General features: G+C 45.2%; 1 protein-coding gene across 2 annotated transcripts in view; it reads left to right on the top strand.

The window, feature by feature from the left end:
* VSNL1 (visinin like 1) overlaps positions 1 to 27,230 on the top strand; it is a 115,678-nt gene extending 88,448 nt beyond the window's left edge. Inside the window, exons 3-4 of one of the 2 annotated variants that reach the window (XM_055254173.2) lie at positions 20,197 to 20,412; positions 25,984 to 27,230. In XM_055254173.2, coding sequence (XP_055110148.1) covers positions 20,197 to 20,412; positions 25,984 to 26,181 — 414 coding nt within the window. In that variant the 3' untranslated portion in view covers positions 26,182 to 27,230. The remainder of the gene's footprint in view (positions 1 to 20,196; positions 20,413 to 25,983) is intronic. The other variant, XM_055254174.2, reaches the window with a different exon arrangement.

Genomic DNA, 27,230 nt, shown 5'->3' with positions numbered 1-27,230 from the left:
CACTTAACTCATGAAAGGTCTTTCCTGCCAGCCCTATGAGATCTAAGCTATAGCAATTTCTCCAGAGAAAGATAGATTTGTTCCTGGGGAAGGATTGTTCTAAATCCCCTCTCTGTGTAAGCCCTTCTGAGTTCAGTGGACTTGACTTACTTGGCAATGGTTTCCAACTGCCACTGGTGATGCAGAATTTTTCTCAGCCACTTTGCCAACCAGGGAACTCCATGGCCAGCAATACCCTCTGCCATGCCTGGGCCTTGCTTGGCCCCAGGCCTGCTGGAGGCACCTCATCCATTCGACCTGCATGTGTTATAGATTGTACCCGCGTTCAACAATTCCTGAGCTCTTGTCCCTCATCCAAGAAGAATAAGGTTACACTGACAATTAGAAGGGTAAGGATGGGCAGAGAAGAATTTTATTGAGCAATGAAACAGCTCTCAGCTGAGAGGGGACATGGTGGGGTGGTCCCCCACACCCACAGTCAGGTGATTTCTCTCTCAGTCTGGCTGGGTCCCAGGCTTTTTATGGACTCGGAATGGGGAGTGCATGCAGATTGGTTTGTGAGTATGCAAAAACATGTTAAAGTGAAGACAGCACCCAAAGGTGGGCACGACAGTGTAGAAAAACAATTAGGAAAGGATAGGTAAATGTAAAATAGGTGAAGGGTGGGGCTTAATCACAGGAAAGCAAGCCAAGCGAGAAAGTAGCTTCTCAGTCTCGTCCATGTATTTTACTTGTAGCTTGGATTTTGGGCTTTCAACTGTCTTTGCCTTGTCTTCTAGTAATTAAGTATGTACCTTGGAGGTGGGGTTTCACCATGGACCCACCCCATCTGCCTAGGCATTTAGCTGCCTCCTGCCACTGTCACTGGGATTTTAGCCCAGAGTGCCCTCTTGAGTCATTCCCTCAGGCTCAATGCCCTTACTCCAAAGCTGCAGGGCTTGCAGCTCTGTGAGAAAGGGAGGTGGCAGTTCACACTGCAGAAGCCTCATCAGTTGAGAGACATAAATAAGCAAGTGGATGTTACTTGTTCTTGGATAGGAAGACTCAGTGCTGCAAAGATGCCAGCTCTCCCTAATGAATGTAGCAGCTCAAAGCTATCTCAGTCAAAATCTCATCACAATTTGCTTTGTTTCATTGCTTTGCCACTTGATCTAATTATTTTAAAGTTCCTCTGGAAGAATATATTTTCAATAATAATCAAAAGAAGAAGAGAGAAGAGGATAACTTCCATATATTAAAATATTTTATAAGCTTGCAATAATTAAGATACTATGCTGTTAACAGAGGAAGAAATTGACAACCAAATAAAAAAAATTAGCCGGGTGTGGTGGCGGGCGCCTGTAGTCCCAGCTACTCGGAGAGGCTGAGGCAGGAGAATGGCGAGAACCCAGGAGGCGGAGCTTGCAGTGAGCCGAGATCGCGCCACTGCACTCCAGCCTGGGTGACAGAGCGAGACTCCGTCTCAAAAAAAAAAAAAAAAAAAAAAAAAAAAGAAATAATAACTAGTTCAAACATATCAAACATACACCTGCATATATGGGGCAAAATGGCATTTTATTTTTTTTAATTTATTTTTTTCAAGACGGAGTCTTGCTCTGTTGCCCAGGCTGGAGTGCAGTGGCACGATCTTGGCTCACTGCAACCTCCTCCTCCTGGGTTCAAGCAATTATCCTGCCTCAGCCTCCTGAGTAGCTGGGATTATAGGCACACGACACCACGCCTGGCTAATTTTTGTATTCTTAGTAGAAATGGAGTTTCACCATGTTGGCCAGGCTGGTCTCAAACTCTTGACCTCGTGATCCGCCCGCCTTGGCCTCCCAAAGTGCTGGGATTACAGGCATGAGCCACTGTGCACAGCCCAAAATGGCATTTTAAATCAGAAAGGAAAAAATGGACTTTTCATTAAATCTTATAACAATTGTCTAGCCATTATATTCACAAATTAAATGTGAATATTCAAAGGTAAATGAGAGAGAGGGGAAAGTGTTAGAAGAAAACATAGGGAAATATTCTGAATCTCAGTGTGGGGATGGACTTTCAAAATGACACCAAAACCAAACACCATTTAGGAAAATTCTGATGCCTTGATTATATAAAAATCTAAACTTTTGCACAGGAAAAAAAAAGCAAGCTTGTATATGATTTTTCCAAAGGATATAAAAAGGATAGTGAACCTCACTAGAAATCAGAGAAATGCAAAAATGGTTGGATAATATTGTATCATTGTTCTGGTATCAGAGGCAATGTCAAGGGTGCATCACACATTAGCACTCTGGTTAACTATTGGATGGTGGTTTGACAATACGGGTCACAGGTAAGATTTGTGTATTCCTTCACCCATAGTCCATGTTTAGGAGATACCCAGATCAATTTTATAAATAAAACACTTTAAGGTATTAATAACAGTGAAGACATTTTAAACCATTGTCGGAGGCTCCAGATTTGATTAAATAAATTATGGAACATTCATATAATGGAATATTAATCAGCCACTAAAAAGGGGGTCACATATTTAAAGCCAGTGACCTAAAAGGTTTTCATGACATAGCACCAAATGAATAAATCTAGAATTATAAATATACATGCGTGTATGTGTAAACATGCAGAATGCAGAACCATACACAGGTACATACTTAATGACTAGAATGAAGGTAAGGTTGGTTTTTTGTTTTTTTTTTTTTTTGAGATGTAGTCTCGCTCTGTCACTGAGGCTGGAGTGCAGTGGCATGATCTCAGCTCTCTACAGCCTCTGCCTCCCGGGTTCAAGCAATTCTCCTTCCTCAGCCTCCCGCGTAGCTGGGACTACAGGCCCATGCCACCATGCCTGGCTAATTTTTGTATTTTTAGTAGAGACGGTTTTTCACCATGTTGGCCAGGCTGGTCTCAAACTCCTCACCTTAACTGATCCACCCACTGGGATTATGGGTGTGAGCCACCACACCTGGCCAGGTAAGGCTTTTTGTATGATTCACTGCTGTATCCCCAGTGCGAGAAACTTTGTCAGTGTTCAATAAATACACATTGAATCAAAGAACTCCTAGAACGGTGGTCACTGTTTGTTTTTGTTTTTGTTTTGTTTGTTTGTTTGTTTTCTTTGAGATGGAGTCTTGCTCTGTCACCCAGGCTGGAGTGCAGTGGTGCAATCTCAGCTGAGTGCAACCTCTGCCTCCCAGGTTCAAGCGATTCTCCTCCCAAGTAGCTGGGATTACAGGCATGCATCACCACACCCGGCTAATTTTTGTATTTTTAGTAGAGATGGAGTTTCACCATGTTGGTTAGGTTGGTTTCGAACTTCTGACCTCGTGATCTGCCCACCTTGGCCTCCAAAAGTGCTGGGATTACAGGCGTGAGCCACTGTGCCCGGCCAAACAATGATCACTCTTAATAATAACTCTGAGTGGTAGCTTTTTGGCTAATTATTCCTTTATTTGTGTTTTAAATTTTTTCTTCATAAATGTGTATTATCTTTAGAGTAAGAAAAAAGCATTGCTATTTTCATTAAAGTGCCTTAAAATATAGACACAGCATATCTCCTTCAGTTATACATTGAATAAATCACCCTTTGGAGAAGAATTATGAAATGCAGAAATAAGCATTAAAAATACTTCTTGGATGATTTGGTATTAAAAGTAAGAAAAGCGGCAGGTGCAGTGACTCATGCCTATAATTCTAGCCCTTTGGGAAGCCAAGGCAGGCAGATCACTTGAGGCCGGGAGTTCAAGACCGGTCTGGCCAATACGGTGAAACCCTGTTTCTTAGTCTGTTCTCATGATGTTAATAAAGACATACCTGAGGCTGGGTAATTTACAAAGGAAAGAGGTTTAATTGACTCACAGTTCCACATGGCTAAGGAGGTCTCACAATCATGGCTGAAAGTGAATGAGGAGCAAAGTCATGTCTTACATGGCAACAGGTAAGAGAGCTTGTGCCGGGGAACCCCCCTTTATAAAACCATCAGATCTCGTGAGGCTTATTCACTATCACGAGAACAGCATGGGAATGACCCTCCCACTGGGTCCCTCCCAGGACACATAGGAATTATGGGAGCTACAATTCAAGATGAGATCTGGGTGGAGACACAGTCAAACCGTATCACCCCATCTCTACTAAAAATACAAAAAAAATAGCTGGGCATGGTGGTGTGTGCCTGTAATCCTAGCTGCTCTGGAGGCTGAGGCACGAGAATTGCTTGAACCTGGGAGGCAGAGGTTACAGGGAGCCGGGATTGCACCACTGCACTCCAGACTGGGCGACAGAGTGATACTCTGTCTCAAAAAGAAAAAAAAAAATTAAAAGTAAGAGCTGAATGTAATGGATCTAGCAGAGGCCACCTTCACCTATTGAGTTAGTCAGGAAATACTTATTGAACATCCACTGTGTTCCAGGCACTAAGAATACAGACATGAGTCAGGGGTGACCCTTCCCTGGAGGATGTCAGAGCAGAGTTGGGGGCAGGCATAAAACAGCTCGTGACAAGACGAGGCGCAAGTGACTCTGTGCATCAATACAGGGTATTGTCATTGCTCAGAGGGGAAGCCCTTAACTCAGCTTAGGCAGGGGAGAGAGTTGGAATATGGGGTGGAAAGGAAAGAGCAGGCTGAAAAGACAAGGGGCTCAGAGAAGTGCTCCTTGAGCTGAGTGATAAAGGACTAACAGGAACTAGCAAGGAGTGAGGGGGCAAGAGAGAAGCATGGACAAAGCATGCAAAAGCACTCTGGAAAGATTTCCTGTGGATCGGCACCAGCTTGGAGTGTCTGAAGAGGGGAGGGTGGTGGAGAAATGAAGCTGGAGAGGTTTGCAGGACCCAAGTCCAGAAGGGCCTTGGGGGACTGGACTAAGCAGAGTGGCTTTCATCCTCGAGTGTGGGGGAGAAGGCAGGGGAGGGCATCAAAGAGCGTGCAGTAGAGAGGTTAAGGCCTAGACTTGCAGATGCGCTCACTCATTCTAACAGCAGTGTGCAGGCAAGACTCAGGGCTGGCAGGTGCCCAGGGCCCTGTGCTTAGAAGGACCCCACACTTGGCTTACTGCTCTGCTGCTGCCATCGTGATTCTTAATAATTTTTAAAGAGGAAGCCCTACATTTTCCTTTTGCACTGAGCCCTGCAAATTATGTAAGAGGTCCTGGCAAGACTTGAGGCAAAGTTTGTTATGCAGTTGACCAGGAGAGAACGCAGTAGGAACTTCTGTGCCTTTCCATCTCAGCCTTTGTATTTAGGGGTCTTCTCAACACGTGTCCAGGGAAGAAGCAAGAAATAAAAAGGCAATGTGTGACATTTCCCAAGGTGCAGACAATGCCCTGCGATGTGTTTGTTGTACAAATGAGGCAGAGGCAAAGCTTAGCTATGCCCCTTCCCCTCCCCTGACTCCCTCATCTCTCCTCTGAGATCAGCAAAGTAAGAACGAGCCTCTCAGGTCGTAGTAGGGTGAGGAGGAAAACAGGTGTTTCTGTGTGTTTGTTTTTTGTTTTGCTGAGATCACAACTGCCAAAGAAGAGAAAATGGTTAGGTCATTCCCATAGTCACACAGTTGCATCCCACCCACTTCGTGCTCTGGTGCTGCTTCCACTTTCTCCTGGAACCCCTCAAACCCCAGCCAGAGCCTCCTCGCCCCATGGGTCCCACTGCAGGGAGTTACTGCTCCTGCTTGGTTCTGACTCATGGTCAGACTCTAACTGGCAGCTCGACCCCTAGCTCCTTTGAACACACATACACACGTACACACACGTACATGTGCACATACATACATACACACTTGGCTCAGGGCACATGAGGGTTTGTTTTTGTCACCATGAGGTTTTCCTTCCACACATCTTGGCATGCACCAGCTGCTTAGCAACAAGCTGTTGGGCAGAAGTGGGAATTATATATCTCCCTGGTTGCTGCAACCAGAGGTGCCAAAACGGAGGGGAAGGGTCCACCAGAGGGACTGGGCTGAAGGACAGCGGTGTGTGTCTCCTGGACAAACGCTCGGAGATGGAACAGTCAGGCCTCTGGTCCTGTGCCAGGAATCTCAGAGGCCTGCTGGGAATGGTGCTCCAGAAAATAGAATCCTGACAGCAAGCCGTGGGTGGCGAGGAATCTGCAGGGATGGCTGATGACAGGTGGAAGGCAAAATGTAAGAATTCCTAAATCTCTGCTGAGGGGATTTGCCTCAGCAAGATCCGGGTTCAGGTCATCATCGTGGCCACCCTAAAATCTTCCATCCTGGCTTGTGGTTCTTGCTTTTGGAGTTTCAGCTCAAAAGCTCCTTCTCCTAGGAGTTCTACCTCTCATGTAGCGTCGAGGCAAAGAACATTAGCACCAGGATTCTGCAGTTGGATTTTCTAGGTTCACAATTTAGCTTCTGCCGTTCACTTTGTGATCTTGAGAAAGTTACTTTGCCAGTCTGTGCCATACTTTTCTCATCTATGAGCCCCACCTCAGAGGACTGTTGTGAGAATTACATTAAAACAGGTAAAAGGACTTTTTGTAATGTCATCTCCAAAACAGACATCCATAATGCTGAGGACAGAAGGAAGCAAAGTAAGCTACCTTTTAAAAAGTGTCTTCCATGTGCCTGACACTGTACAAAATGCCATTTACTCATGGGATTGATCTTTTCACACTCATGGAAACCGAGGCTTACAAAGCGCCCTACTCAAGGCCATGCTTCAGCAATGGGGCCAGAGTTTGACATGGTCACTGTGGCTCTGTAGCCCTCACTCATTCCTCAAGCCAAACTGCCTCCACTATTGCTTTTCAGAGAAAGGGAAAAAATACTAATTTATCTCTCATGGGGTGGGGGCGGGTGTCAGAATTTGGTGGAAAGAGCTCCTTCCCAGAGTAACATTTTAGAATTATGATATGAAGCCAGTATAATTACCATAGCACTCCCTGGCATATGGTACCTGAGATGGGGAAATAGTAAGCCAGGGTCTTGGGAAAATGAAAGATGTCATCAAGGTACAAAGGCAATAGACACCTAGATTTGGAGTGAAAACGTGGATTCCACCAAGCTCCAAGCAAGCAGGCCTCATCTCTCTGGCCACATTCACTGGCTTAGAAGACTGGGGAGTCCAAGGGCAGGAAAAGGCTGCAGCCTGTGCTCAGAGGCTCATGGTTTTCCAGGTTAACACACAAACCCCTGCTTCCTTGACCAGTGGATGCTCACACCATGACATGCACATATTCCCAAAGATCTTTTATGGCAACAGCTCATACACGCCCTTTCACACTTTCTGCACTGCTGAGAGCTGCAGGGTTCAGTATGGTAGCCATGGGCTGCATGTGGTTTTGAGTACTTAGAATATGTCTAGCAGGAATTGAGATGTGCTGTGAGTAATGACACATGTACCTGCTTCAAAGACTTAGTCCAAAAAGTCAGATATCTCACTGATAACTTTAATAGCGATTACACGTTGAATGATGTAAATTTGATGTGTTTTGAATATAATGGGTTCAATAGAATCTATTATTAAAAACTATTTTTTTACCTTTGTAATATGGCTATTAGAAAAATTCCAATTCCTTATGTGATTGGCATATGTGGCTCATGATGTCTTTTTACTGGACAGGGCTGCTCTCAAAGGTACTCACAGTAGGCTTTGTGTTGGGAGAGTGCTTTAGCAGTCACAAAACATTGGCCTCTCTTTATGACAGAATCACAGAAAGCCAGACCTGGAATGAGTACCCTTAAGCTGTTTTGTTCAGTCTCCTGATTTACAGGCAGAGAAACTGAAGCATCAAGAGGAGAAATGATTCCAGTGTTCCAGGTGCCATCCATAGGCCGTCGCCCACCTGGATCTAGTCCTTGCTGCCTCTACCCTCTAGAGCTGGCTGTCCGGTTCCTCTCCGGCCCCTCTTGCCCAGCTCTTCCCCTCCCTTCCTCTTCCCTCAGGGAAGGCTGGGAGAACTCTCCCAGGGGAGGCATCTTTATTCATGAACCTGGCCCAGGGGAGCCTGGAGAGCCTGTCTGAAGGCTGCTCTGTGCTTTCCCTGCAGACTCAGAGAGATAAATATGGAAATGTGCGAGAAGAGCTTTTCCCCGTCAAGACTAAGGGCTGCTGTGACATCTAATACATAAACCAGGAGGGGTGGAGGAGGCAGCTCCAGGGCTGTAGCCGGCAGATTCTCCTCAGCCCCAGCTGGGCCCTTGCTCCCACTTAGGCAGGCTTGGCTGACCCCTGGACATCTGCCCAGGCTGGGCTTTGTTTCTGTTTCCCACAGCACCTCCTGTACGCTGCCCCCACAACACCACAAAACTGCACAGGTGCTGGCCCATCTCCAGCTACCATCCAGCCCCCAACCCCACCCCAGGATGCCTCCCCTGACTTCTCCAACCTGCCTGGGCTTCCTCCTCCAAATCCCAAGTGCCTGGAGGCTGCACTCTTGCTTTCTGAGGACCCATTAGCAGCTTCTGCATCAGAGAGGGTGCGCTATGCAAACCCCAGCCTCAACCCAAACCTGCTGCAGCAGAATTTGTATTTTCATGAGATCCCTAGGAGATCTGCTCTGGCCCACACCAGTGAGAGCAGGGCACTGTGTCTGGTTTATACAGTGCCCACTGCAGTGCCTTGCACAGCACTGGGCTCCTGGTAAATATTCCAACCACGGACAGAATGACCTTTGTTGAGTCCTTGAGGTTGACGCAGCACTTTCCCGGACGTGGTCTCACATAACACCCCATGGCCCTGGATAATGCTGAGTGGACAAGTGAAGACTCTCTAAGCGACTTGGCCTATGGGGATTTTGGAAGAGGTGCTGGTCCCACGTGCTCAGTTCCTTTGCTGCCTCTGTCTCACTAGAATGCATGCAGATGTGATACTAGAAGTAGAATTGAGATGTTGCCCTCTTGGGGGTCTGTGTTCCTGTATTAGGTAGATGAGAGATACGTAGAGCCTATACAGCCCCAAGGCCAAATTGCCTGAGTTCAAATTCTGCCACTAACTAGGTATGTGACCCTGGGCAGGTTACATAATATCCATATGCCTCTGTATACTCATCCATGTAATAGGGACAGCAGTGGAACCTACTTCATAGGATTGTTGGCGGATTACACGATTCAATATGGGTAATGTGCTTACATAGTGCCTGACACATAGTAAGTGTTACAAAGTTTAATTAAACCAGTGTCTTTTTTCAAGTGTAATGTTGAAGACTTTGCAGATTTAGAACCACAGGAGTTGGTAGAACTCCTAGGGCTCAGAGGGAGCCAACTCCCTCGTTGCACACAAGAGGAAACAGGCCCAGATGGTTGAATCCCTCTCCCAGCATCTCACAGCCAGTAAGTGGCATGATTGGAACCTGGACTCATGCACACTCAGCCTGCTCCTCCTTCCCACGCCCTACAGGACACGATTAGAAAGTAGAGCGAGTTCCAGAACTGGCGCTGGAGTCCAAGCTGCCCACCCAGGTGTGAGCACCTGCTCTTCATTCTCAGTAGGATGGGAGGAACCTACTGGCAAACTCTCCAGAGATTTCCCGTCTGCCCTGAGATCTAGTCTCTAAGTTCGTCCTTCTTGACCACTGAGGCAAGAATCAGGTCACATTAGCTGCAGTTACTCCTTAGAGAAAGGAATAATCAAGGAGTTGGGGTTTGGGAGGAGAGTAGCATAGGAGGGCCCCTTCCCAGGGAAGTATTTTGCCAGCTCCCCCTGTTATTCCTCAAATGCTCTGCAGTGAGGATAAGGACGTAAGAGGTCTCTGATGCCCTGGTGTGGCCACCCTTTTGTGTGGGTTTTATGTTCTTGCTCTTTGTGCCCATGAGTTCTGACTCTTGCTGCATCTTGTGGCAATTCCGAATAAGCCCTCCCAGATTCCCGCAGGGATCTAGTCTTTTTATTCTTTTGTTAAGGGGCTGGTGGGGTGAAGGGATCTATTGCCCCAGCTGCCCTTCAGGGGAGAGGGAGGACTTTAACTCCTCATAACGTCTCATGTTGCAAAATGCATTGCTTCGATGGAAATATTGGTTTTGAGCAAATTTGGACTTCGGATGACCAAGGTTCTGTTTGGGCTTGACGGTAATAAAAGGAAGATACAGTTATACCAGGATGCATCCTACACATCCTGCAAGGTGAAACCCACCTTCCTCTCACTGGTTGTCTCAGCCGCCTTGGCCGGGTTTGCGCTGCTCATTAACTTTGGGTGTGCCTCTCTCTGCCTCCCTAACCACATGCAGATCCTGGCCTCAGTGTCTGCCTTTCTGCATCTCTCTGAGCATCTTGCCTAGTATCTGCCACATATGGTGCACATAGTAGATGATGATTGACTGATCACTCAATATATTGTTTTCTATAAAAGAATGAAAGGAGATCATTTCCTCTTCTGGTCATTTCCTTTAAAGAATATATGTACTCTTTAAGTGTTCCTTAGTTTTCATATTATTGGCACATACACAGAACACAGCCTTGCTGAAACTAAAATAATAATAACAATAATAATAGCATCTTTCATTGGCTGAATACCTATTATGAGCCCAACACTGTGCGCACATCATGTGTGTGCCTTACACACATCATCCTGATCCTCACAGCTTTGCTACCAGGGTCATCCAAAGAAGGGAAGCCCGGTGCCCCTAGGTACACTACTGTTCGATAGTGGAATAACTGAAACCCAATACCAGGCATTCTGACTCTGTTCCAATGTCCTCCCCATTAAATCCCAAAGGTCCCAGCCCAGCAGCCAATTCTCCTCTATCCTGTCCCATTTTTTATATGAAGAAACTAAGGCTGGGTGTGGTGGCTTGCACCTGTAATCCCAGCACTTTTGGGAGGCCAAGGCAGGAAGATCACTTGAGGTCAGGAGTTTGAGACCAGCCTGGCCAACACTGTGAAACCCGGTCTCTACTAAAAATACAAAAATTAGCTGGGCATGGTGGCACATGCCTGTAATCCCAGCTACTCAGGAGGCTGAGGGAGGAGAATCGCTTGAACCTGGGAGGCAGAGGAAGTTGCAGTGAGCCAAGATCATGCCATTGCACTCCGGCCTGGGCAACAGAGCGAGACTCTGTTTCAAAAAAAAAAGAAAAGAAAAGAAACTAAAGCTTTGAAAAGATTAAAAATCCTTTGCCCGAGACCAGGTCCCACATGTAGTGAACTGCAGAACTGATATTCAATCCCAGACCCATCCAACCCCAAAGCTCACACTCTCCACCACAGCATAGCATCCTTACTTCTCTATATGATGCATTTCCTTTATTTGTTTCTTAGTCTGCAACCAGATCTTATCCTATAACTGTGGTGGCAGAGATGGGATCATGTGGGGCTCATATAATTTGGGGAGAAGTTAAAGATATTGCAGTAATGCAGGACAGGAATACATTTAGGAGAACATGTTAGAGTTGGTAGGAAGCTTCCTCTCCTCCAGAAAACAGAAGCCCCACCTTCTTAGGCAATGGTCCTGAATTTGTTCATTTCTGACAAATGTGTTCCATTTCTTTTTTTTCTTTTATTTTTATTGACACATAACAATTGTACATATTTGTGGGATACAGATGATATTTTGATACCTGTAAATAATGTGCAATGATCAAATCAGGGTAATTAGCAAATTCATTACCTCATTTATCCGTGTGTTGGGAACATTCAAAATCCTCTCTTTTAGCTATTTGAAATATACAATAAATTATTGTTAACAATAGTCACCCTCCAGTGCCATAGAACGCTAGAACTTATTCCTCCTATCTAGCTGTAATTTTGTATCAAATGTGTTCAACTTCTGCAGATAGAACATGCCTGGCTCTGGCTGCCATTGCTGTCACCAGCTGTGCTACAATAGCTCTCTCCCCACGATTCCAGACTGGTGGCCAATGGCATTCCAGTAGGGTTCTAATTGAGATGCAGCCAGTCTCAGTGTTCTCATCATTGTCACCATGACACTGTGAAATGAGTTGGGTGCAGGGTGACATGAGAATCGATCTTGGATAGACCACTTTATTTTGGAGGAGGCAGGGAGATCAAATAAGTTTTAGAACCAGTTGTGAAATCTGCTATTTTACTCACTTCAGTTGGAGCGAGCGAAGACAGTATGAAGGGAGTGGTCTCATTCTAGCTTTCCCCACAGCAACCAAGCTCCTACCAAGCACCTTCAAAGATCCTCACCACTTGCCTAGTTTCAAATTCAGTGCCATTTAAAATTAATAAAAACAATCTTTCCAATCTAGCAGACTGGCTCTAAATGGAAACTCACCACAATTTCCAAAGTGTAATTTGTTACTGACGTCCTAGTTTCATAACAAAGAGTAACAGGTTGGTGGCTCAATATTTACCAGGAAGAGAAGTACTAGAATAATCCCCTACCCAAAATCAAAATGCCATTGACCCGATTTGTAGTGCAAATGGTGTATTAGACAGAAATAAAAAGACAGTTCATTTGATTTTAAAATCTGAGTAATCAGTAAGTACCCTTCAGGGTCTGTGACATTTCCAATGGAGATAGAAATAGGGATAGAGAGACAGAGACAGACACTTAAACTTACTTATAGGTACAGAGATAGAAATAGAGAAAGAGATATGATCTAGATATAGTTGTACAGACATAGACTTAGACATAGACATAAGGATAGATATACAAATATGAGAAAGGGAGAAAGAGAAGAGAGAGATTCACCCTTCGAAGTTTGATCGTATAATTAGGACATTAGATACGAAGGGAATGGTAGGTGCTTCGGTCAGTGACAAATCCAAAGTCATGAAAGTAACATCCCTTCTTTTTTAAAAATTTTACTTCCAGAATCAGAAAAACTAAATAAAATATTATAGCTAAATGAAATTTTGAAGCTTATCTGATTTATCCCTCATTTTATATCCAGGGAAACAAAAGTCCCAAGAGACAAGATGACTTGACTTTAGTCACACCCAGATACTCTGTCACTCAACCAGTGTCTTTTCCTCTGCAATAAATTGCTTCCTTTACCCATCCGAATATAGTAGCACTTATAAAGCACCTACAGCATACCAGAGCCTTATTCGAGAGCAGTAAGGATACAATGAAGAACAAAATATAATTCCATTCTTAACATAGAGATGATTCTGTCTTTTCCCATGATAAGCATTCCTTTTTTTTTTTTTTTTTTTTTTTTGAGACACAGTCTAGCTCTGTCGCCCAGACTGGAGTGTAGTGGCGTGATCTTGGCTCACTGCAAGCTCTGCCTCCCAGGTTCACACCATCCTCCTGCCTCAGCCTCCCGAATAGCTGGGACTACAGGTACCCACCACCATGCCCAGCTAATTTTTTGTATATTTAGTAGAGACAGAGTTTCACCGTGTTGGCCAGGATGGTCTCAATCTCTTGACCTTGTGATCTGCCCGCCTCAGCCTCCCAAAGTGCTAGGATTACAGGCATGAGCCACTGTGCCCGGCTGGTGAGCATTCTAATGTGAAGGAGATCTGGAAGGTAAGGAGGCTGGATTTCTACTGCCTGATTCTCATTTTTTATAAAAAAGCAGAAGAACTTCTCTGGGAGTTCATGACCTTTCTGGGGTAGTCTGTGTAAACAGAGAGATCTGGTCTAAGACGTAAGTGAAAATTGCTTATCTTGTCCCAGGAGGCAAAAGCCCCTTCTCTAGAAATTTAGTTCAAGAGTAATTTTATTCTCAAATAGATGTAATTATACAAGAATCACAGGCTAATACTGGCTGCCTTGTAATAAAGACTGTAATGTTGAAGAAGCAGTGACGATAGAAAATGGAAGTTGTTACCCAGAGGACAAGGGATGGGGCAGCTCTGAGAAGCAATCTTAGGATCTGTGAGAACCCTTTGAGGGTGGGGGTGGGTGAGGGAGTCCTTAACCTCCTTCTGGAGAGCCTTCATGTGGAAGGAGCTCACGTGTCAGGCTGCACCTACCTTTGGCTTATCACATCTGCTTGAGGGCAGAGACCAGACCTTCTATTTTCTTATTCGTGGTTGCCTCTCCTCACTCTCCCTCCTGCCCTCACAAAGCTCAGCATGGAGCCCAGCACCAATTGGGCTTCTGTGAGTATCTGTTGAATGAAAGCTTTGGCAGGAAACAGTTTTTGGACTCACCATTTCTAATTAAGGGAAAATGTCTCGCCTCTTCCCATCCACGTGACTAAAGTGCAAGTGCTGCTCTGGGCTGATTCATCTTCTCATGAGTCATCTGCTTAAGTAGTAATGCGAATGGGCTTGCAGGCCAAGTGGTGAGCCTTCTGCAGCACAGCCGGCTTCAGGCAGCTTCCAGAGCACATTTCAACCCTTCTACTGGTCAGTGGGTAGATTTGCCCTGTCTCTCAAGGCCTCGAAACGATCTGCTTGCTGAGTCACTTGTTCATTTAGCATACATTTACTGAGCACCTACTGTGTGCCTGGCCCTGTACCAGGCACCAGAGATTACAGCAATGGCAAAACCAGGTCATTCTCAGCCCCGTTTAGCTTACAGTCTACTAGGGAAAAAGGGCACGCATCCACAATCCTGTGAACATTTCTTCACAATTGTAACAAATGTTCCCTAGGAAGGGACCCAGTGACATGCATGTGTGTAACAGGGGTCTGACCAAGACCAAATCAAGGTCTAAAGAATGAACAGAGGTTCACTGGGCCCAGGGCAGCAAAGGAACTTTCAGACCACAGCAGCAGCACGGCAAAGGTCCCATGACTGTGGCAGGGGAGGGAGAGCCGGCAAAGGTCCCATGACTGTGGCAGGGGAGGGAGAGCCAGCAAGGCCCCAGGGAGTGAAAGCCGCCCCGGGACAAGGGAACTGGGGGACCAGAAGCTGGACACAGAGGTGGGGACCAGACCCAGAAAGGTCTCTGAGGCCTGGAAACAGTCTCGTTCCTTCTTCTGAGAACAATTAGATGCTATTGTCTAGTGTGGGAAGGAAACTTGACCAAACATGGGTGTGCAAAGTTTCCCCTGGAGCTGTGGTGATGATGGAGGGAAGGGCATCAGTGTAGGGGAAGTTAGGAAGCAATGAATAGGACCACTACAATGGGGTCCTATTCCTGGGGGAGGCCTCATGGATGTGAAGAGCTGAAAGCCAAAACCAAATATCAAATGACCTCTCAAAAGCATATGGTCAGCATCTCAGGGCACATAAGACCCCAACACTAACCTTCTGCCCATCGGCAGGAGTTCTGCTGGAAAGGCCCTACCACCCCACGTGAAGGCCTCAGCCCCCAGGACAAGGAGTTAGGGGTGAGCTCATCTGAACAGCTCCTGTCCTTGGTGGCTCCCACAGGAGGTAGACAAGCCCCTCAGGCCCAAAGCAAAGAGCAGCCTGACAGTGCACAAGGGGCCCCTTAGGGAGCCTCTGAGATACAGCGTAGCCAAGGAAGGTCAAGACCCCAGAACAGACAGGCCGAGGGTCTGTCTGCAGGGCTGGTGTGGGAGGAGAAGGAGACTGAAGTTGGTGCTGTGAAGAGCCAGGGCTTTGACTCAGACGGCACTGAGTTTGATCCCCCTGCACCCCTTAGTGATGTGACCTCGTGCCAGTTTCTCACCCCAGAAAAATGACCCTCCTCCAAGTCCTACCCTTGCTGAAAGAATCAGCTGGGGTGGCCTGTGAGAAGGACCTGCTTAGAGCCTTGTTCCACAAGACACACTCATGAAACAGTAACTACTGTCTCAGTAGCAGGGCCTGAAGAGGTAGGTACAAGACCAGGTCATCCAGAACAGGCTAGAAGCCACTGGCTAATTCCAGCAGGGTAAGGGGAGATGACCTTGGAGGTCAAGCAACTGTATTTCAGGGTGATTGTATTTGTATATTCATTGGCCAGGCAAAATAGGCCTTTGAAATTTGAGAACAAAAGAAACAAAATTGACCCAAGTGAGGGTGTTTTAAAAGCAGCTATGTCTTATGCGGGATTGGATGGCAGACCTCTCCAAGACCGTGAGCAGTGGAGCAGTCCAAGAATACTCTTCTGGTTTTTTGAAGCCCTATTTCCTATCAAGAGCTCTATTTCCAGCATACTAATGGGCAGAAATCTATTCTGAGGTCTGAGGTCTGCCCAGCATTAGCCAGGAGCTGGGCCTTGGGCAGAACCCTGGAGAGAGGCATCCTCCAAAGTGGCCTTGCTGCCACCCCTCCTGACACAGCACATCAGCTGTTGCATGGGCAGGGGTGAGTCCTGGCCAAGGCCTTGCTTGTGCCCACCCCACCCGCACCCAAAGGCTTGGCTGGAGAACTTCTTGGGGAGCTGCCTCCTCCATCACATTGAGGCAGTAAACCAGGGATCTTTGGAGGGGAGAGATTCATGTGGGAAATGCTGCAATATTTTCTCTGAAAGGATAAGCTATCCAGGCAGCAATGGTGCTGGGGAGGGCTGGGATATGGGGTGCAGAGGAAATGTTGTGTCACTGGAGAGAGGCACAGTGTTTGTAGATCATCACACAGCCTTTCTGTGCCCATGCTGGGTGGGGCCCTGGAGGCCCAAAGGCTAATGTGTCTGGTTCTCATGCACCACCTCTTAGAGGAAACGAACATTTTGATATTCACAACTAGATAGATTACTGAAAAGAAAGAAATGCAGAGTCGGGCCCACTGTCTGTAGGAAAAGCTCCTGCCCCGGCCAGGAGGAAGCTGGTTAAACCATGCAAAGACTCCTGTTGTCTGCCTGGGGAAAGAAAAGACCTCAAGTGTTTCCTGGGGTTTTCTTCTGCAGGTTGGTCAGCTCAGGGACAGGGTGTGGAGTACAACTGGGAGCAGTCAAGGTCTGTGTAATCCCAAGAAGTCTCAGACTCTGAAACTCTAGGCTATGATGAAGAAAAATGAATTGTCAGCAGCCTGTATATTAGGATGGGGGGAAAGGACCACACGCGAATATTTTAAAGCTTCAAACTGAGAATATCATGTCTGTTACTTTTGTTTGCAGCTCCATACACTTGTAATTTACCACAGTATAATTTTATACTTCTTTATATGGTGGTTTGATTAATGCCTATTTTCCCCCACTGTCCTTAATGCACTATGTCTTTCTTCTGTTTTATTGCCAGCACCTAACACTGTCCTTGACACATAGCAGCTGCTCAATCAATGTTGAGTTAAAGAATGAGTCAGAAAATAACTCAGTTAGCATCTTAGTAATTTCCTTGCAGTACATATGTGCTGCCAGAAGGTGGCGAAAATACTCAGAGCAGAGAATTTCAAGCTTCAGAGGCAATGGATGCTAAGAATTACATAATGCAACAAATTTGGTTGCTTCATCAAATGTGGAGTTAAGTTTATTTCCTTGGCTAACACTTGATTAAGATAAATCTCAAAGTGTGGCAGAAACGGTCAGACAGATTTGCATTCAAATCCAGCCTCTGCTGCAGACAGCCAGGAATCTAAGGCAAATGCCTTTGATGTTTCCAGGCTTCCACTTCCTCATCCACAAAATGGGAAGTACAATGTCAGATTTTGTTATGAAAATTAAGTGAGAGAACACTAATACACACACACACACACACACATATATATATATACATATACATATGAGTGTGTATATATATTTATAATTTTTCAACCTCAAAGTTCTTTGTATCATATTATTTATAGATTATTACTGCCATCAAATATTACTTCCATGTCAAAATTTAATACAAGCGTTAAAGAAAAATACATTGAGTTAAAAAGAAATTGAACAAGAGTATGCAAAAAAAGAAAAATACTGTGCTTTTCAGGCCCTGTTGTCCTCCAAGAGAACTGAGTTCAAGACCCTGAATTCTTCCTAAAGAAATTGAAGGGAATGCGGCTTTATTTCTCTGTGATGATCCATCTAGAGTTGAATTATTTTGTCAAAATAAGGAGCATTTCCCTAGTTAGAAAAACTCAAAGCACTCAGACATGATAGGATAAATTTCCTAAAGGAAACAAACCCTCCAGAAATTTGAGGGCTCTTGAGCACATACTCAGTTCTAAAGTAAACATGTTGGTTGTAAAAGTCAGTATATAGACCTTCTGCAAGGCGCATGTAACTTTTATAGCTCAAAATTTACAATCGATTTTTCTCTCAAGGTTTTTTAGACCTAAATTAATTTTTAATATACTGACCTAAGGTGCCCAGTTATTTTTAGATAAAACTGTGAACTATCCCTTAACCTAAAAGTAGGCCGTGAGACATAAGATAGTTAAAGCATTACAGTGCCAGAAACCTACATGAATGGAGGTTTCGTGCCCACTGGTCTCATGCCAACTGCACATAGAAATGCTGGCGGGTAAACAGCACTAAGGGGACTTGGGAACCTGTCCAGGGGCTCGTTCTGCTCCACCAAGTCAGGTTCACAGGTGCCAGCTCCACCCAGGCCCCTAATCACAAGGCAGATGAACACATCAGCCAAAATACCCTCTAGAAAGGGACCAGGACCACTCATGCATAAGGCACAGGAGGAGCAAACTTGCCTATTTAGAAGTTTTCAGGTTCAGCATTGTTTAGTTCAAAACTCAGCACTTGGCAGCATGTCCTCAGGTACCAAGAACCTAAGTAGCATTGGGGAGTGAGGGGCTGGGGTCATGCTGAGCAGTTCAAAGAAGAAGGAAAGCCCTTCCCTCTACAACTCCCTCCTTGAAACTAACAGCTCATTTACTGAGCTTTAGTAATACTTTGCCCTCTCCTCTGTTCTAGTTCTTATCAAGTAACATGACCAAGTTAATTTTGACTAAAGTCCGCCCATTAACTGTGCAGTCTCGGAACACAGAGACCTCGAGGTATTGTCCTCTGAGTCCATAGCACCCAAGACGAGGCCCGACATGAAAAAGAACGCAGTGAATTTTGATGAATAATGAAAAATGAAGGATAACAGAAGTGAAAGATATGTTTAGGGAATGAGGGAACATAAGAGAACGTTGTCCTTTGTAACCAGGAAATGATATGTTTGATGAAAAAAAGAAGTGGATCTCAAATGTTTATTTCATGAGATAATAAAATGATTGTTGTCATTTTAAGCCACTAGCTTTTAGGGTGATTTGTTATATAGTAATAGTCTCTGGAACAGATCATCGTGCCTAGCAATGGGTACTACCAAAATATAAGTAATGGGTACTTTCCTTCTCCTGGAATGCTTGGCTGTTCCCTGGGCCCCATGTATAGAATCCTTCTGTGTTAAAGCATATCTTATGTCTGGAGGGAAATTTTCTACCTTCCAATGTGCTTCTAGGTGCAGGAGGAGTGGGCAGCAGAGCTCTGCAGGATCCAGGGCAGGATGCACAGTGAGAAAGATGGACCGAGGGCTCCTCGAGGCAGATAGCCCAGAGTGGGCAAAGAGGCCATCTGTATGAAGGCTGCTCACCTGGTCCGCTTAGCAGGTGCAAAACTTACGAAGGAATAGGGATATCAATGAGCATCCTCAGTAATCTTCTATAGACCTTGTAGTGCTTGTCTATAGAGCCCAGAACCCAGATTTATTCATCCAGAAACACATACATAACTTCTCTGCTTTAAAATAGCACACGGTTTGTTTTTGGTTGTATTTGGGGCTTTGCCGTTCTTCCTTGTTAATTATCAGAACTACCTGCTGTTTGTGACTGGCCTATGCTTATGTCCAAGGGGACTGAGGCCACTGCCTACTGATTCCCCATGGCCTTCCCTCCTTGTGGTCTCTGCTTCCCTTTCCTCCTTGTGTCCATTCTCTGCCTCCCACACACCCCTGGTGACAGTTGGCTCTGTGAAGAAACCTCTTTATGTTTCTCAAAAATAAGCCCAGTCATGTTCTATTTTTAATGGGTTTTAAATGTCTGTTCTGCAAAAGAAAAGTCCCTGCAAAAAGAAGTTAGAAACTGGAACCTCACCCAGGGAGGGGATAAGTGTGGGCCCAGGACGGGGGCTGGTGGCAGGAGAAACCAGGTCCGGGCACCCTCCCTCTGGCCCTACTGGGCAGCGATGAAGCCAGATTCTCATATCTAGAGGAACACGGAAGATCGTGTAGCACCACCTGTGTGGGGAGAGAAACTGCTGTCTGCCTCAGTCCTGTTCCTGGGGGGAGTGAGCTGAGATGCTGCAACACTAGCGTCAGGTGGGGCTTGTTGACCGACTCCAAGCCCCATCAACTGAAAGCCACGTCGCCAGCCTCACCCACAGGAAACAATGAGATGCCTGTACCTGAGCACCTGCTGTGAGAAAGCCTCTTCTAATGCCTGCCCTTGCCCTTGACAGTCCGGCCAAACCGCTCTCCAATGGGTGAGGCTCCAACAACGCCCAGGAGCACCTGTGATGCCGTCAGTAGGAACCTAACTCGTCGCCCCAATTCCATCCCCTCCCGACACCTGACTGTGTGTGTTCTCCTTTGCAGTTCTTTCCTTATGGAGACGCCTCCAAGTTTGCCCAGCATGCCTTCCGAACCTTCGACAAGAATGGGGACGGCACCATTGACTTCCGAGAGTTCATCTGCGCTCTGTCCATCACCTCCAGGGGCAGCTTTGAGCAGAAGCTGAACTGGGCCTTCAATATGTATGACCTGGATGGTGATGGCAAGATCACCCGAGTGGAGATGCTGGAGATCATCGAGGTGAGGCCCGGGGCGTGGTTGGTGGATGGTGGGCACAGAAGGAGACCCCACGGCAGCCTCCTAGGTGCAGGCCTTTGTGGCTCCTTCTCTCTCTGCTCGAGCCCTGCCAGCTGCACACCACACCTAGACTTCTCCTGCTTCTGTCCCCACTGCAGCACCGTCCTGGGGAGGTCCCAGAACCAAGCCATGGGGCCCATACTGTCATGACGGTGGCATTGTCATCTGCCATTAACTCACTACCGGATCTCCCATGAACCTGTCTTACTGGGCACACAGGATGTCATGGGCTCAGTTTCTCTGGCACTTGGTGTATCTCTGCTCTGCCTCACTCCAGCTGCACCTAGTGGGGACCCGAGGCTGTCAGGGGCTCCCGGGACATCCTTCCAGGTTCTGATCATTCCACAGCAAGCAGGTTTTGCCCGTTGTGTTTGCGAGTAACGCAGGATTCCTCTGCCACGCCACCCACTGCATACTGCATTCCCAATGTGAAGGTCTTCTTGGTTTTCTTCTAATGCCCGGTTCCACTTCAGGGACTTCCACTTCCTCTCTCTCTTCCCAGCATGCCCTCCCCTGGCCTCTGGGGGCTCTTCCCTCACTTCACTCCCATCTCTGGTCTTATCCCATCTCCCAGAGAGGACTTCCTTCCCGCATACCTTCCCAAATATGCCCACTCCACCCCCACACCAAAGCAATCTAACCCTTACCAAGAGGGGTTTTGTCCCAACATTTGTCCCTGCCCCAGATTACCTTGTTGAGTGGAATATATGGCAGAATGCAAGCTATGTGAGGAGGCTCTGCCCTCACGGCTGCATGCCCAGAACCCAGACCCAGCCTGGAGCCTGGCAGGCATGCAATAGCGGATGCAATGGTTCAGTAGCTTTCCTTTGATTGACTGTCTTAGCATGGGTTCCCACCCCTGCACCAGCCACTCTGACCAAGGAGAGAAAGGTACCACTTGCTGAAGGTAGAGCCAGGTGCTCCATCCTAGAACTGGGGGGATGCCCCATCCAGACACCAAGAGCTGAGATCAGGCAGGGTGGATCCCCACAAGAAAATGGGATGATTGCAATAAGCAGAAGCCAAAGCCCCAAGTTCCCCACAGGACTCTCACTCTCCTCCCAGTCTGAGAGAGAAGTCACCCATCAACCTGCTGCCTGGGAAGCTGGCCTCGTTCACTTGCACACCCTCTCATTCCACATCTTTAGTCTCTTCTTCTCTGTTGGCTTCTCCCCTTCTATCTTCAATGCCCACTCCCTTTCAAATATACCCAGCAAACTAACATCTTAGTTTTTTACTTGTGTTCCCTTCACTCAATTAAATATATATTTTTTCCAACAAGTTATCAGAAAAGATACTGAACAACAATTCTGAACATGTGGCTTGATTTTCTCATCTTTCTCACTCTTTAATCTTTTGTCCATCTTCCACACTTAACTTGGCTCCCTCCAAAGTCTCTCTATAAGCTCCCTACAGAGTAGGTTTTTCCAAGTTTTTCCTCCTCTTTGCCTTCTTGTCATTTCCCCTCATTGGCCACCAAATCCCTTTCTCTCCAAAACTTTTCTCTCTAATCCTTGTCAATGCCCTTCAGCCAAAGTCCCAAGGACATACCCACACTTACACAGGTTGACTTTATTACTGCTTGCAGTGAGGGAATCTTGGGGCAATTCAGCAGGAGGGTGTTAGAAAGGACTTCTAGGATCTGGACTTCGGGAGGGTGATTTGGGGAGGGTTCGGAGAAGCAGAGGTTTACTGTGGATTGGGTACTGTCAGGGAGTGGGGACACTGCTATGATTAGGTACCCACGAGGAGGGCACACAGACTGATGCAATGCTCTAACGGGTGAAGAAGCAGTGGTCACTCGTCATAGCAGGAAGCAGCGATGCTTGGTGTTTTGTGTCTGTATTCAGACTTAATGACAGAGTGGTCTTGTTTTTGCCTTGCTCCATCATGGTCACTGGCATTTTGTGACATTGGTTATGTTTGGTGTGAGACCTGACTGTGAGGGCTGGGCCAGCTCCCGGCAGCACCAAGGCCCGGTGGGCAGTCCAGGCCATTTCCTGGCTGTCAGCGGCTGCTTTTCTTTCTCTTAGTTCTTCCACGTTTCTCCCCATCACTTCTAGCTCTTCCTTTCTTCTATTCAGAACTTTTGTGGACTGATTTCTCACCTGATTATGGGTCACATTTTCCTGCTTCATGACACGTGTAATAATTTTTATTGGTTCCTGGACATTATGAGTGTTGCATTATAGTGTCTGTATTTTGTTGTCTTCATTTATAGAGTGCTGAGATTAGTTTTGACAGGCAGGTTAGTTATATGTAAATTAGTGTGATCTTTTTGAGGCAGTTTTATAATTTTAAGCTTTTAGAGCAGATGGAGAGTAGGTTTTCTGCAGTGAGTTAGCCCAGTGACCAATTTGTGACCATTTTGGGGTTCTCATTGATTTTCTCATACATTTAGTAAGGTTTCTCTACTCTGGCTGGTGGGAACCAGCCCCGTGTGTGGTGATACTTATTCAGGTATTTAAGTGAAAGAAGACATATCAGAGTATAACTAGACAGAGAATATAAATAGAAAAGAGGTTTCCAGAGGACTGAGGTCCTGGGGCAACCTGATGTTTAGAGGTGAGGAACATGAGGCACAATCAGTAAAGGAGGTGGAGAAAGAATTGTCAAAAAGGCCAAAGTAAAAAAGGAAAAGTGAGAAGTCCTGGAAGGGAAACACACTGTTTTGTGGGGAAGGAATGGAATGTGCAATCATGTCAAATGCTATTGATAGGAGAAGTAAAAGGAGAAAAGTAATCATTGACAATTGGAATTGGAAACCTGGAGGCCATAGGTGAACTAGCTGAGAATAGTTTCAGAGGAGTTGGTGGCAAAATCCTAATCAGAGCAGCCCAGGAGAATGGGAGTGGAAGAAGTAAAGACAGTGAGTATAGAAAACTCTTGCCAGAAGCTTTGCTTTAAAGAGAAGAAGAATGGACAATAGCCTTCCTGAATGCCAAGGTATTTAGCAAGCTCTTTGCATTAAGAACTAGAATGCTCTGCAAGCCTGTGTGAGCACCAAGAGTTGTTCAGCTTATTGTTCAGAAACTTCTTTGTGAACTTTTATCCTCTGTGAGCAGCCTAGTTTCCAGACAAACATTCAGGAGTCCTCCTAGGCAGATTTCTGAGGCTTTCTTTCTGCCTGGCTCCCTCTCTGGTCCTCTGCCCCGAAATTTCTGGCTATCGTCACCTTCCCCCTCCAATTGTTGTCTCCTCCAGTAGGTGATTCAGCTCTGCTTGGGACCCTTCTCCTTGTGCTGTAGTCCAGGAAGGACTCCGGGCTGAGATCATAGGGTTCATCTACTTTGTTTCCCACCTCTTAGGAATTACAGTCTTGCACTGTCAGTTGTAAAGTCTGAAAACAGCTATTTCATTTATTTTTGTCCAGTTTTCTAGTTTACAGTGAAAGGCGAGTCAGTACAGGTCCATCAGGGCTGGGGACCACAGGGGCAGGTTCACACTGAGTTCTGAGTCTGGCATGCCCGGCCTTTGTGATATGTAAGAGTCTGCATCTGAAACGGCCCTTCTTGGTGGTCGTGTTCACAGTCCCAATTGTAGGGCTGTGTCATGGATACGATTAACGAGATCCTGCCATTTTCAGAGTTGCTTCCTGAGGTCCAGGAGGGACTTCTTGTGTTTACATTTCTTATTACTCTGACTTTATTAATAGTGCACTTGTTTTGCTGCCTTCATACCCACTGCCTCATGTAAGGGCTTTTGATTTCGCCTTTTAAAGGCCAGGGTGAGAGTGGCAGCTTACATGTGTATGGGCCATTTGTCTCTTTTTAAATTCCAGACAGTACACATTCTCTGCTTTTCCCTTGTGCACCACTCTGGCTACTAGACTAATCAGGACCTTGTCTACCAATTATCCACAAAATGAAATTTCGGAAAGTCTGCCTCTTTTAGAGACAATTTTCTTAAAGTGTTCCATGATACATCAATACCATCTAGCTACAAAAGTAAATACACACAAAATATTTTATCTCAGTGGACATTTTAACTTGTTAAATAAAGCACTTTCTAGTTAGTGGTTTGCTCTGATTGGCATTTCTAAAAACAACTTTATGAGTTATAATTTACAGACCATAAATTCACCCATGTTAAGTGTACAACTTAAATGATTTTTAGTAAGTGTACAGAGACATGCAACCATCACCATAATGTAAATTTAAAACATTTTTATTCCCCCAGTTAGATCCCTCATGCCCAAAGGCCTGCTCCCACCCCAGGCTCAGGCAACCAACACATCACTGTGTCTCCATGGATTTGGCTGCCTTTCTGGGCATTTGACACAAATGGAATCACATAACACGTGGCCTTATGTGTCTGGCTTCTTTATATTTTTGAGATTGATCCATGTTGTAGCATATTCATTCTCTTTTGTTGCTAAAATAGTATATTTTTTTTACTGTATAGCTGTATCCTATTTGTTTACAGTTGATGAGCACTTGTGTCATTTCTACATTTTGGCTATTAATAATACTGCTATGAATGTTCTCATGCAAGTCTTTGTATAGATGGGCATTTATTTTTAAGGCACTTTTCTAAGAAAGAAAATAATTTATACTTTGGAAATTCCCTATCAAGAATTAATTGTATACAATTAGTTGGCCTGGATAATTAAAATCTTCTCACTCTATTCTTTAACTTATAAACAGAATCCCTGCTCCACAACTCTCTCTAAACTAACTTCTTGCAGAGTTCAATTTTAATGGTACAACTGGCTTGGTTGTCTTACTAGATTCTAAGTTTCTAATCGGTTGGCCCCACAATTCATCTTTTCCTAAATCCCCAAGGCTAGTGCTTTTTGACTGTTCCCTGCACCTAGATGCAGAATGTTTAAAACTGAATCCATCATGTTCCTCCCAGAACCTATTCCTAATGCATTATTTCTAATCTCACCATTGAGCCACCCTTTCTAACCACTTCCTCCAGCCAAAAACCTGGAAACCACCCCAAATTCCTCTATATCCAATTGATCACAAGACTCACCCATATTTGATTATGTAATCTCTTATTCAATAGCATTTAAAGAGTTATTTGAAATAAAGTTAAATTCTTTATCCTATCCTAGGAAAACTCTGTGATCTGCTTCTCATTTCCCTCTCTCCAGCTTCATCTTTCAACACTTCACCTGGCCCTCCCTCCTACTGCCCCTTACCCCACATCCCACGCTCCAGCAGCTAAAGCTTTTTCATTTGATCCGTGTTTATTGAGACCTATGATGTGCCAGGCATCATACCAAGCCCTGGACTTACAGGAGCACGTGGTTCCTAGCTCCATAGAATGTACTCTTTAGTGGGGAAGACAAAGCAGTTATTTTAATAAAGGTGAGATGTATTCTGATGGGGGAAATGGTATGGGTTGTCACAGAAACTTGCAGCACAAGGAGTGAAACTCCTCTGGGGAAAGGGAAGCTGAGGCTTGGAGGATGGGTGGGATCCTGTCAGGTGAAAGGGAGGCAAGAAGAGCTCTCTGTCCTCCTGGGTTTCTGGTAATATCACCTACAATGCTCTTTTCCCCAAGGCTATCTACAAAATGGTAGGCACTGTGATCATGATGAAAATGAATGAGGATGGCCTGACGCCTGAGCAGCGAGTAGACAAGATTTTCAGCAAGATGGATAAGAACAAAGATGACCAGATTACACTGGATGAATTCAAAGAAGCTGCAAAGAGCGACCCTTCCATTGTATTACTTCTGCAGTGCGACATCCAGAAATGAGCTGATGTCAATGCTATGGACTGCACAAAAGTCTCAATGTTCCATTCAGTCTGCAGCTATTCACACACACACACACACACACACACACACACACACACACACACACACACACACATTGCTTGGACTACCTATAAATGGACTTGCTTCTTGTGTTTGAAACACTTGTGTGCATGAGAATGTCATTTGCTAATGAATTTTAAAAGCATATATAAAACAAAACAAACAACCTGCCACAATGTGATATGTGTAATATCATTTCATAAAAATCCCTCTTCCTCCAAAGCCTGGGCAGAAATGTGCTGCAAAGAGTTATATGATTTCTTGTTCATGTTTTGCTAATGCTCGTATCTCCTTGATTACATAATGTTAGTAGCACTGAGACCCCCACAGTAATGTAACTTAATTATAAGCTATGTCACTACCCTCCTGTAAAATAGTATTGGACAGACACAGAGGGACCCTTGGCTCCTGTGTCTGGTCCACACACCACAAGAGCTTGTATTATCAGTGAATATCAATGTACTACATTTGCATGCCTTTTGGGTTTGCCTTAATTCTTACCTCATTTGCATCCTATCGATCTGGAAAGAGCTGTTTTTGATGAATGCAGTATAAAATGTAAAAACCCTGCTAAATAACTTATTGATTAAGTATATCTATCTATATATACATATACACAAAGATATTATTTATCGAAAGTAAAAAAGATGGAAGTGTATTGGTTTCTGTTTGAATTTTCAAAGGCTTCCAATGTGGTGGCAATAAATGTCCCAAATAAATTTATAACAATTGATTTTCCCCCAATTCTTATTTTATAATTTTAAAATTGCAGCAGATGCTAGCAACGACTTACTAAATCTATTCTTAAATATACAACTTTGGAATTTGAAGAATTAATGACAACAAAAGGGAAAAAAGCAACTTTCCAACTTTTCATCCAGGCTCCCAAAAGAGGGACAACGAACATGGCATGTGAAAAGTAAAACAGATTTGTTCATTCCGAAAAAAAAAATGTTCATTCTATGACAATAAATTTTATCTCAGTGTGA

The sequence above is a fragment of the Symphalangus syndactylus genome, chromosome 18 (genome assembly GCF_028878055.3).
Source record: "Symphalangus syndactylus isolate Jambi chromosome 18, NHGRI_mSymSyn1-v2.1_pri, whole genome shotgun sequence".
NCBI classification, from domain to species: Eukaryota; Metazoa; Chordata; class Mammalia; order Primates; family Hylobatidae; genus Symphalangus; species Symphalangus syndactylus.
Note: the sequence above shows the minus strand (reverse complement) of the source record. Positions and strands in the feature narration are given on the sequence as shown.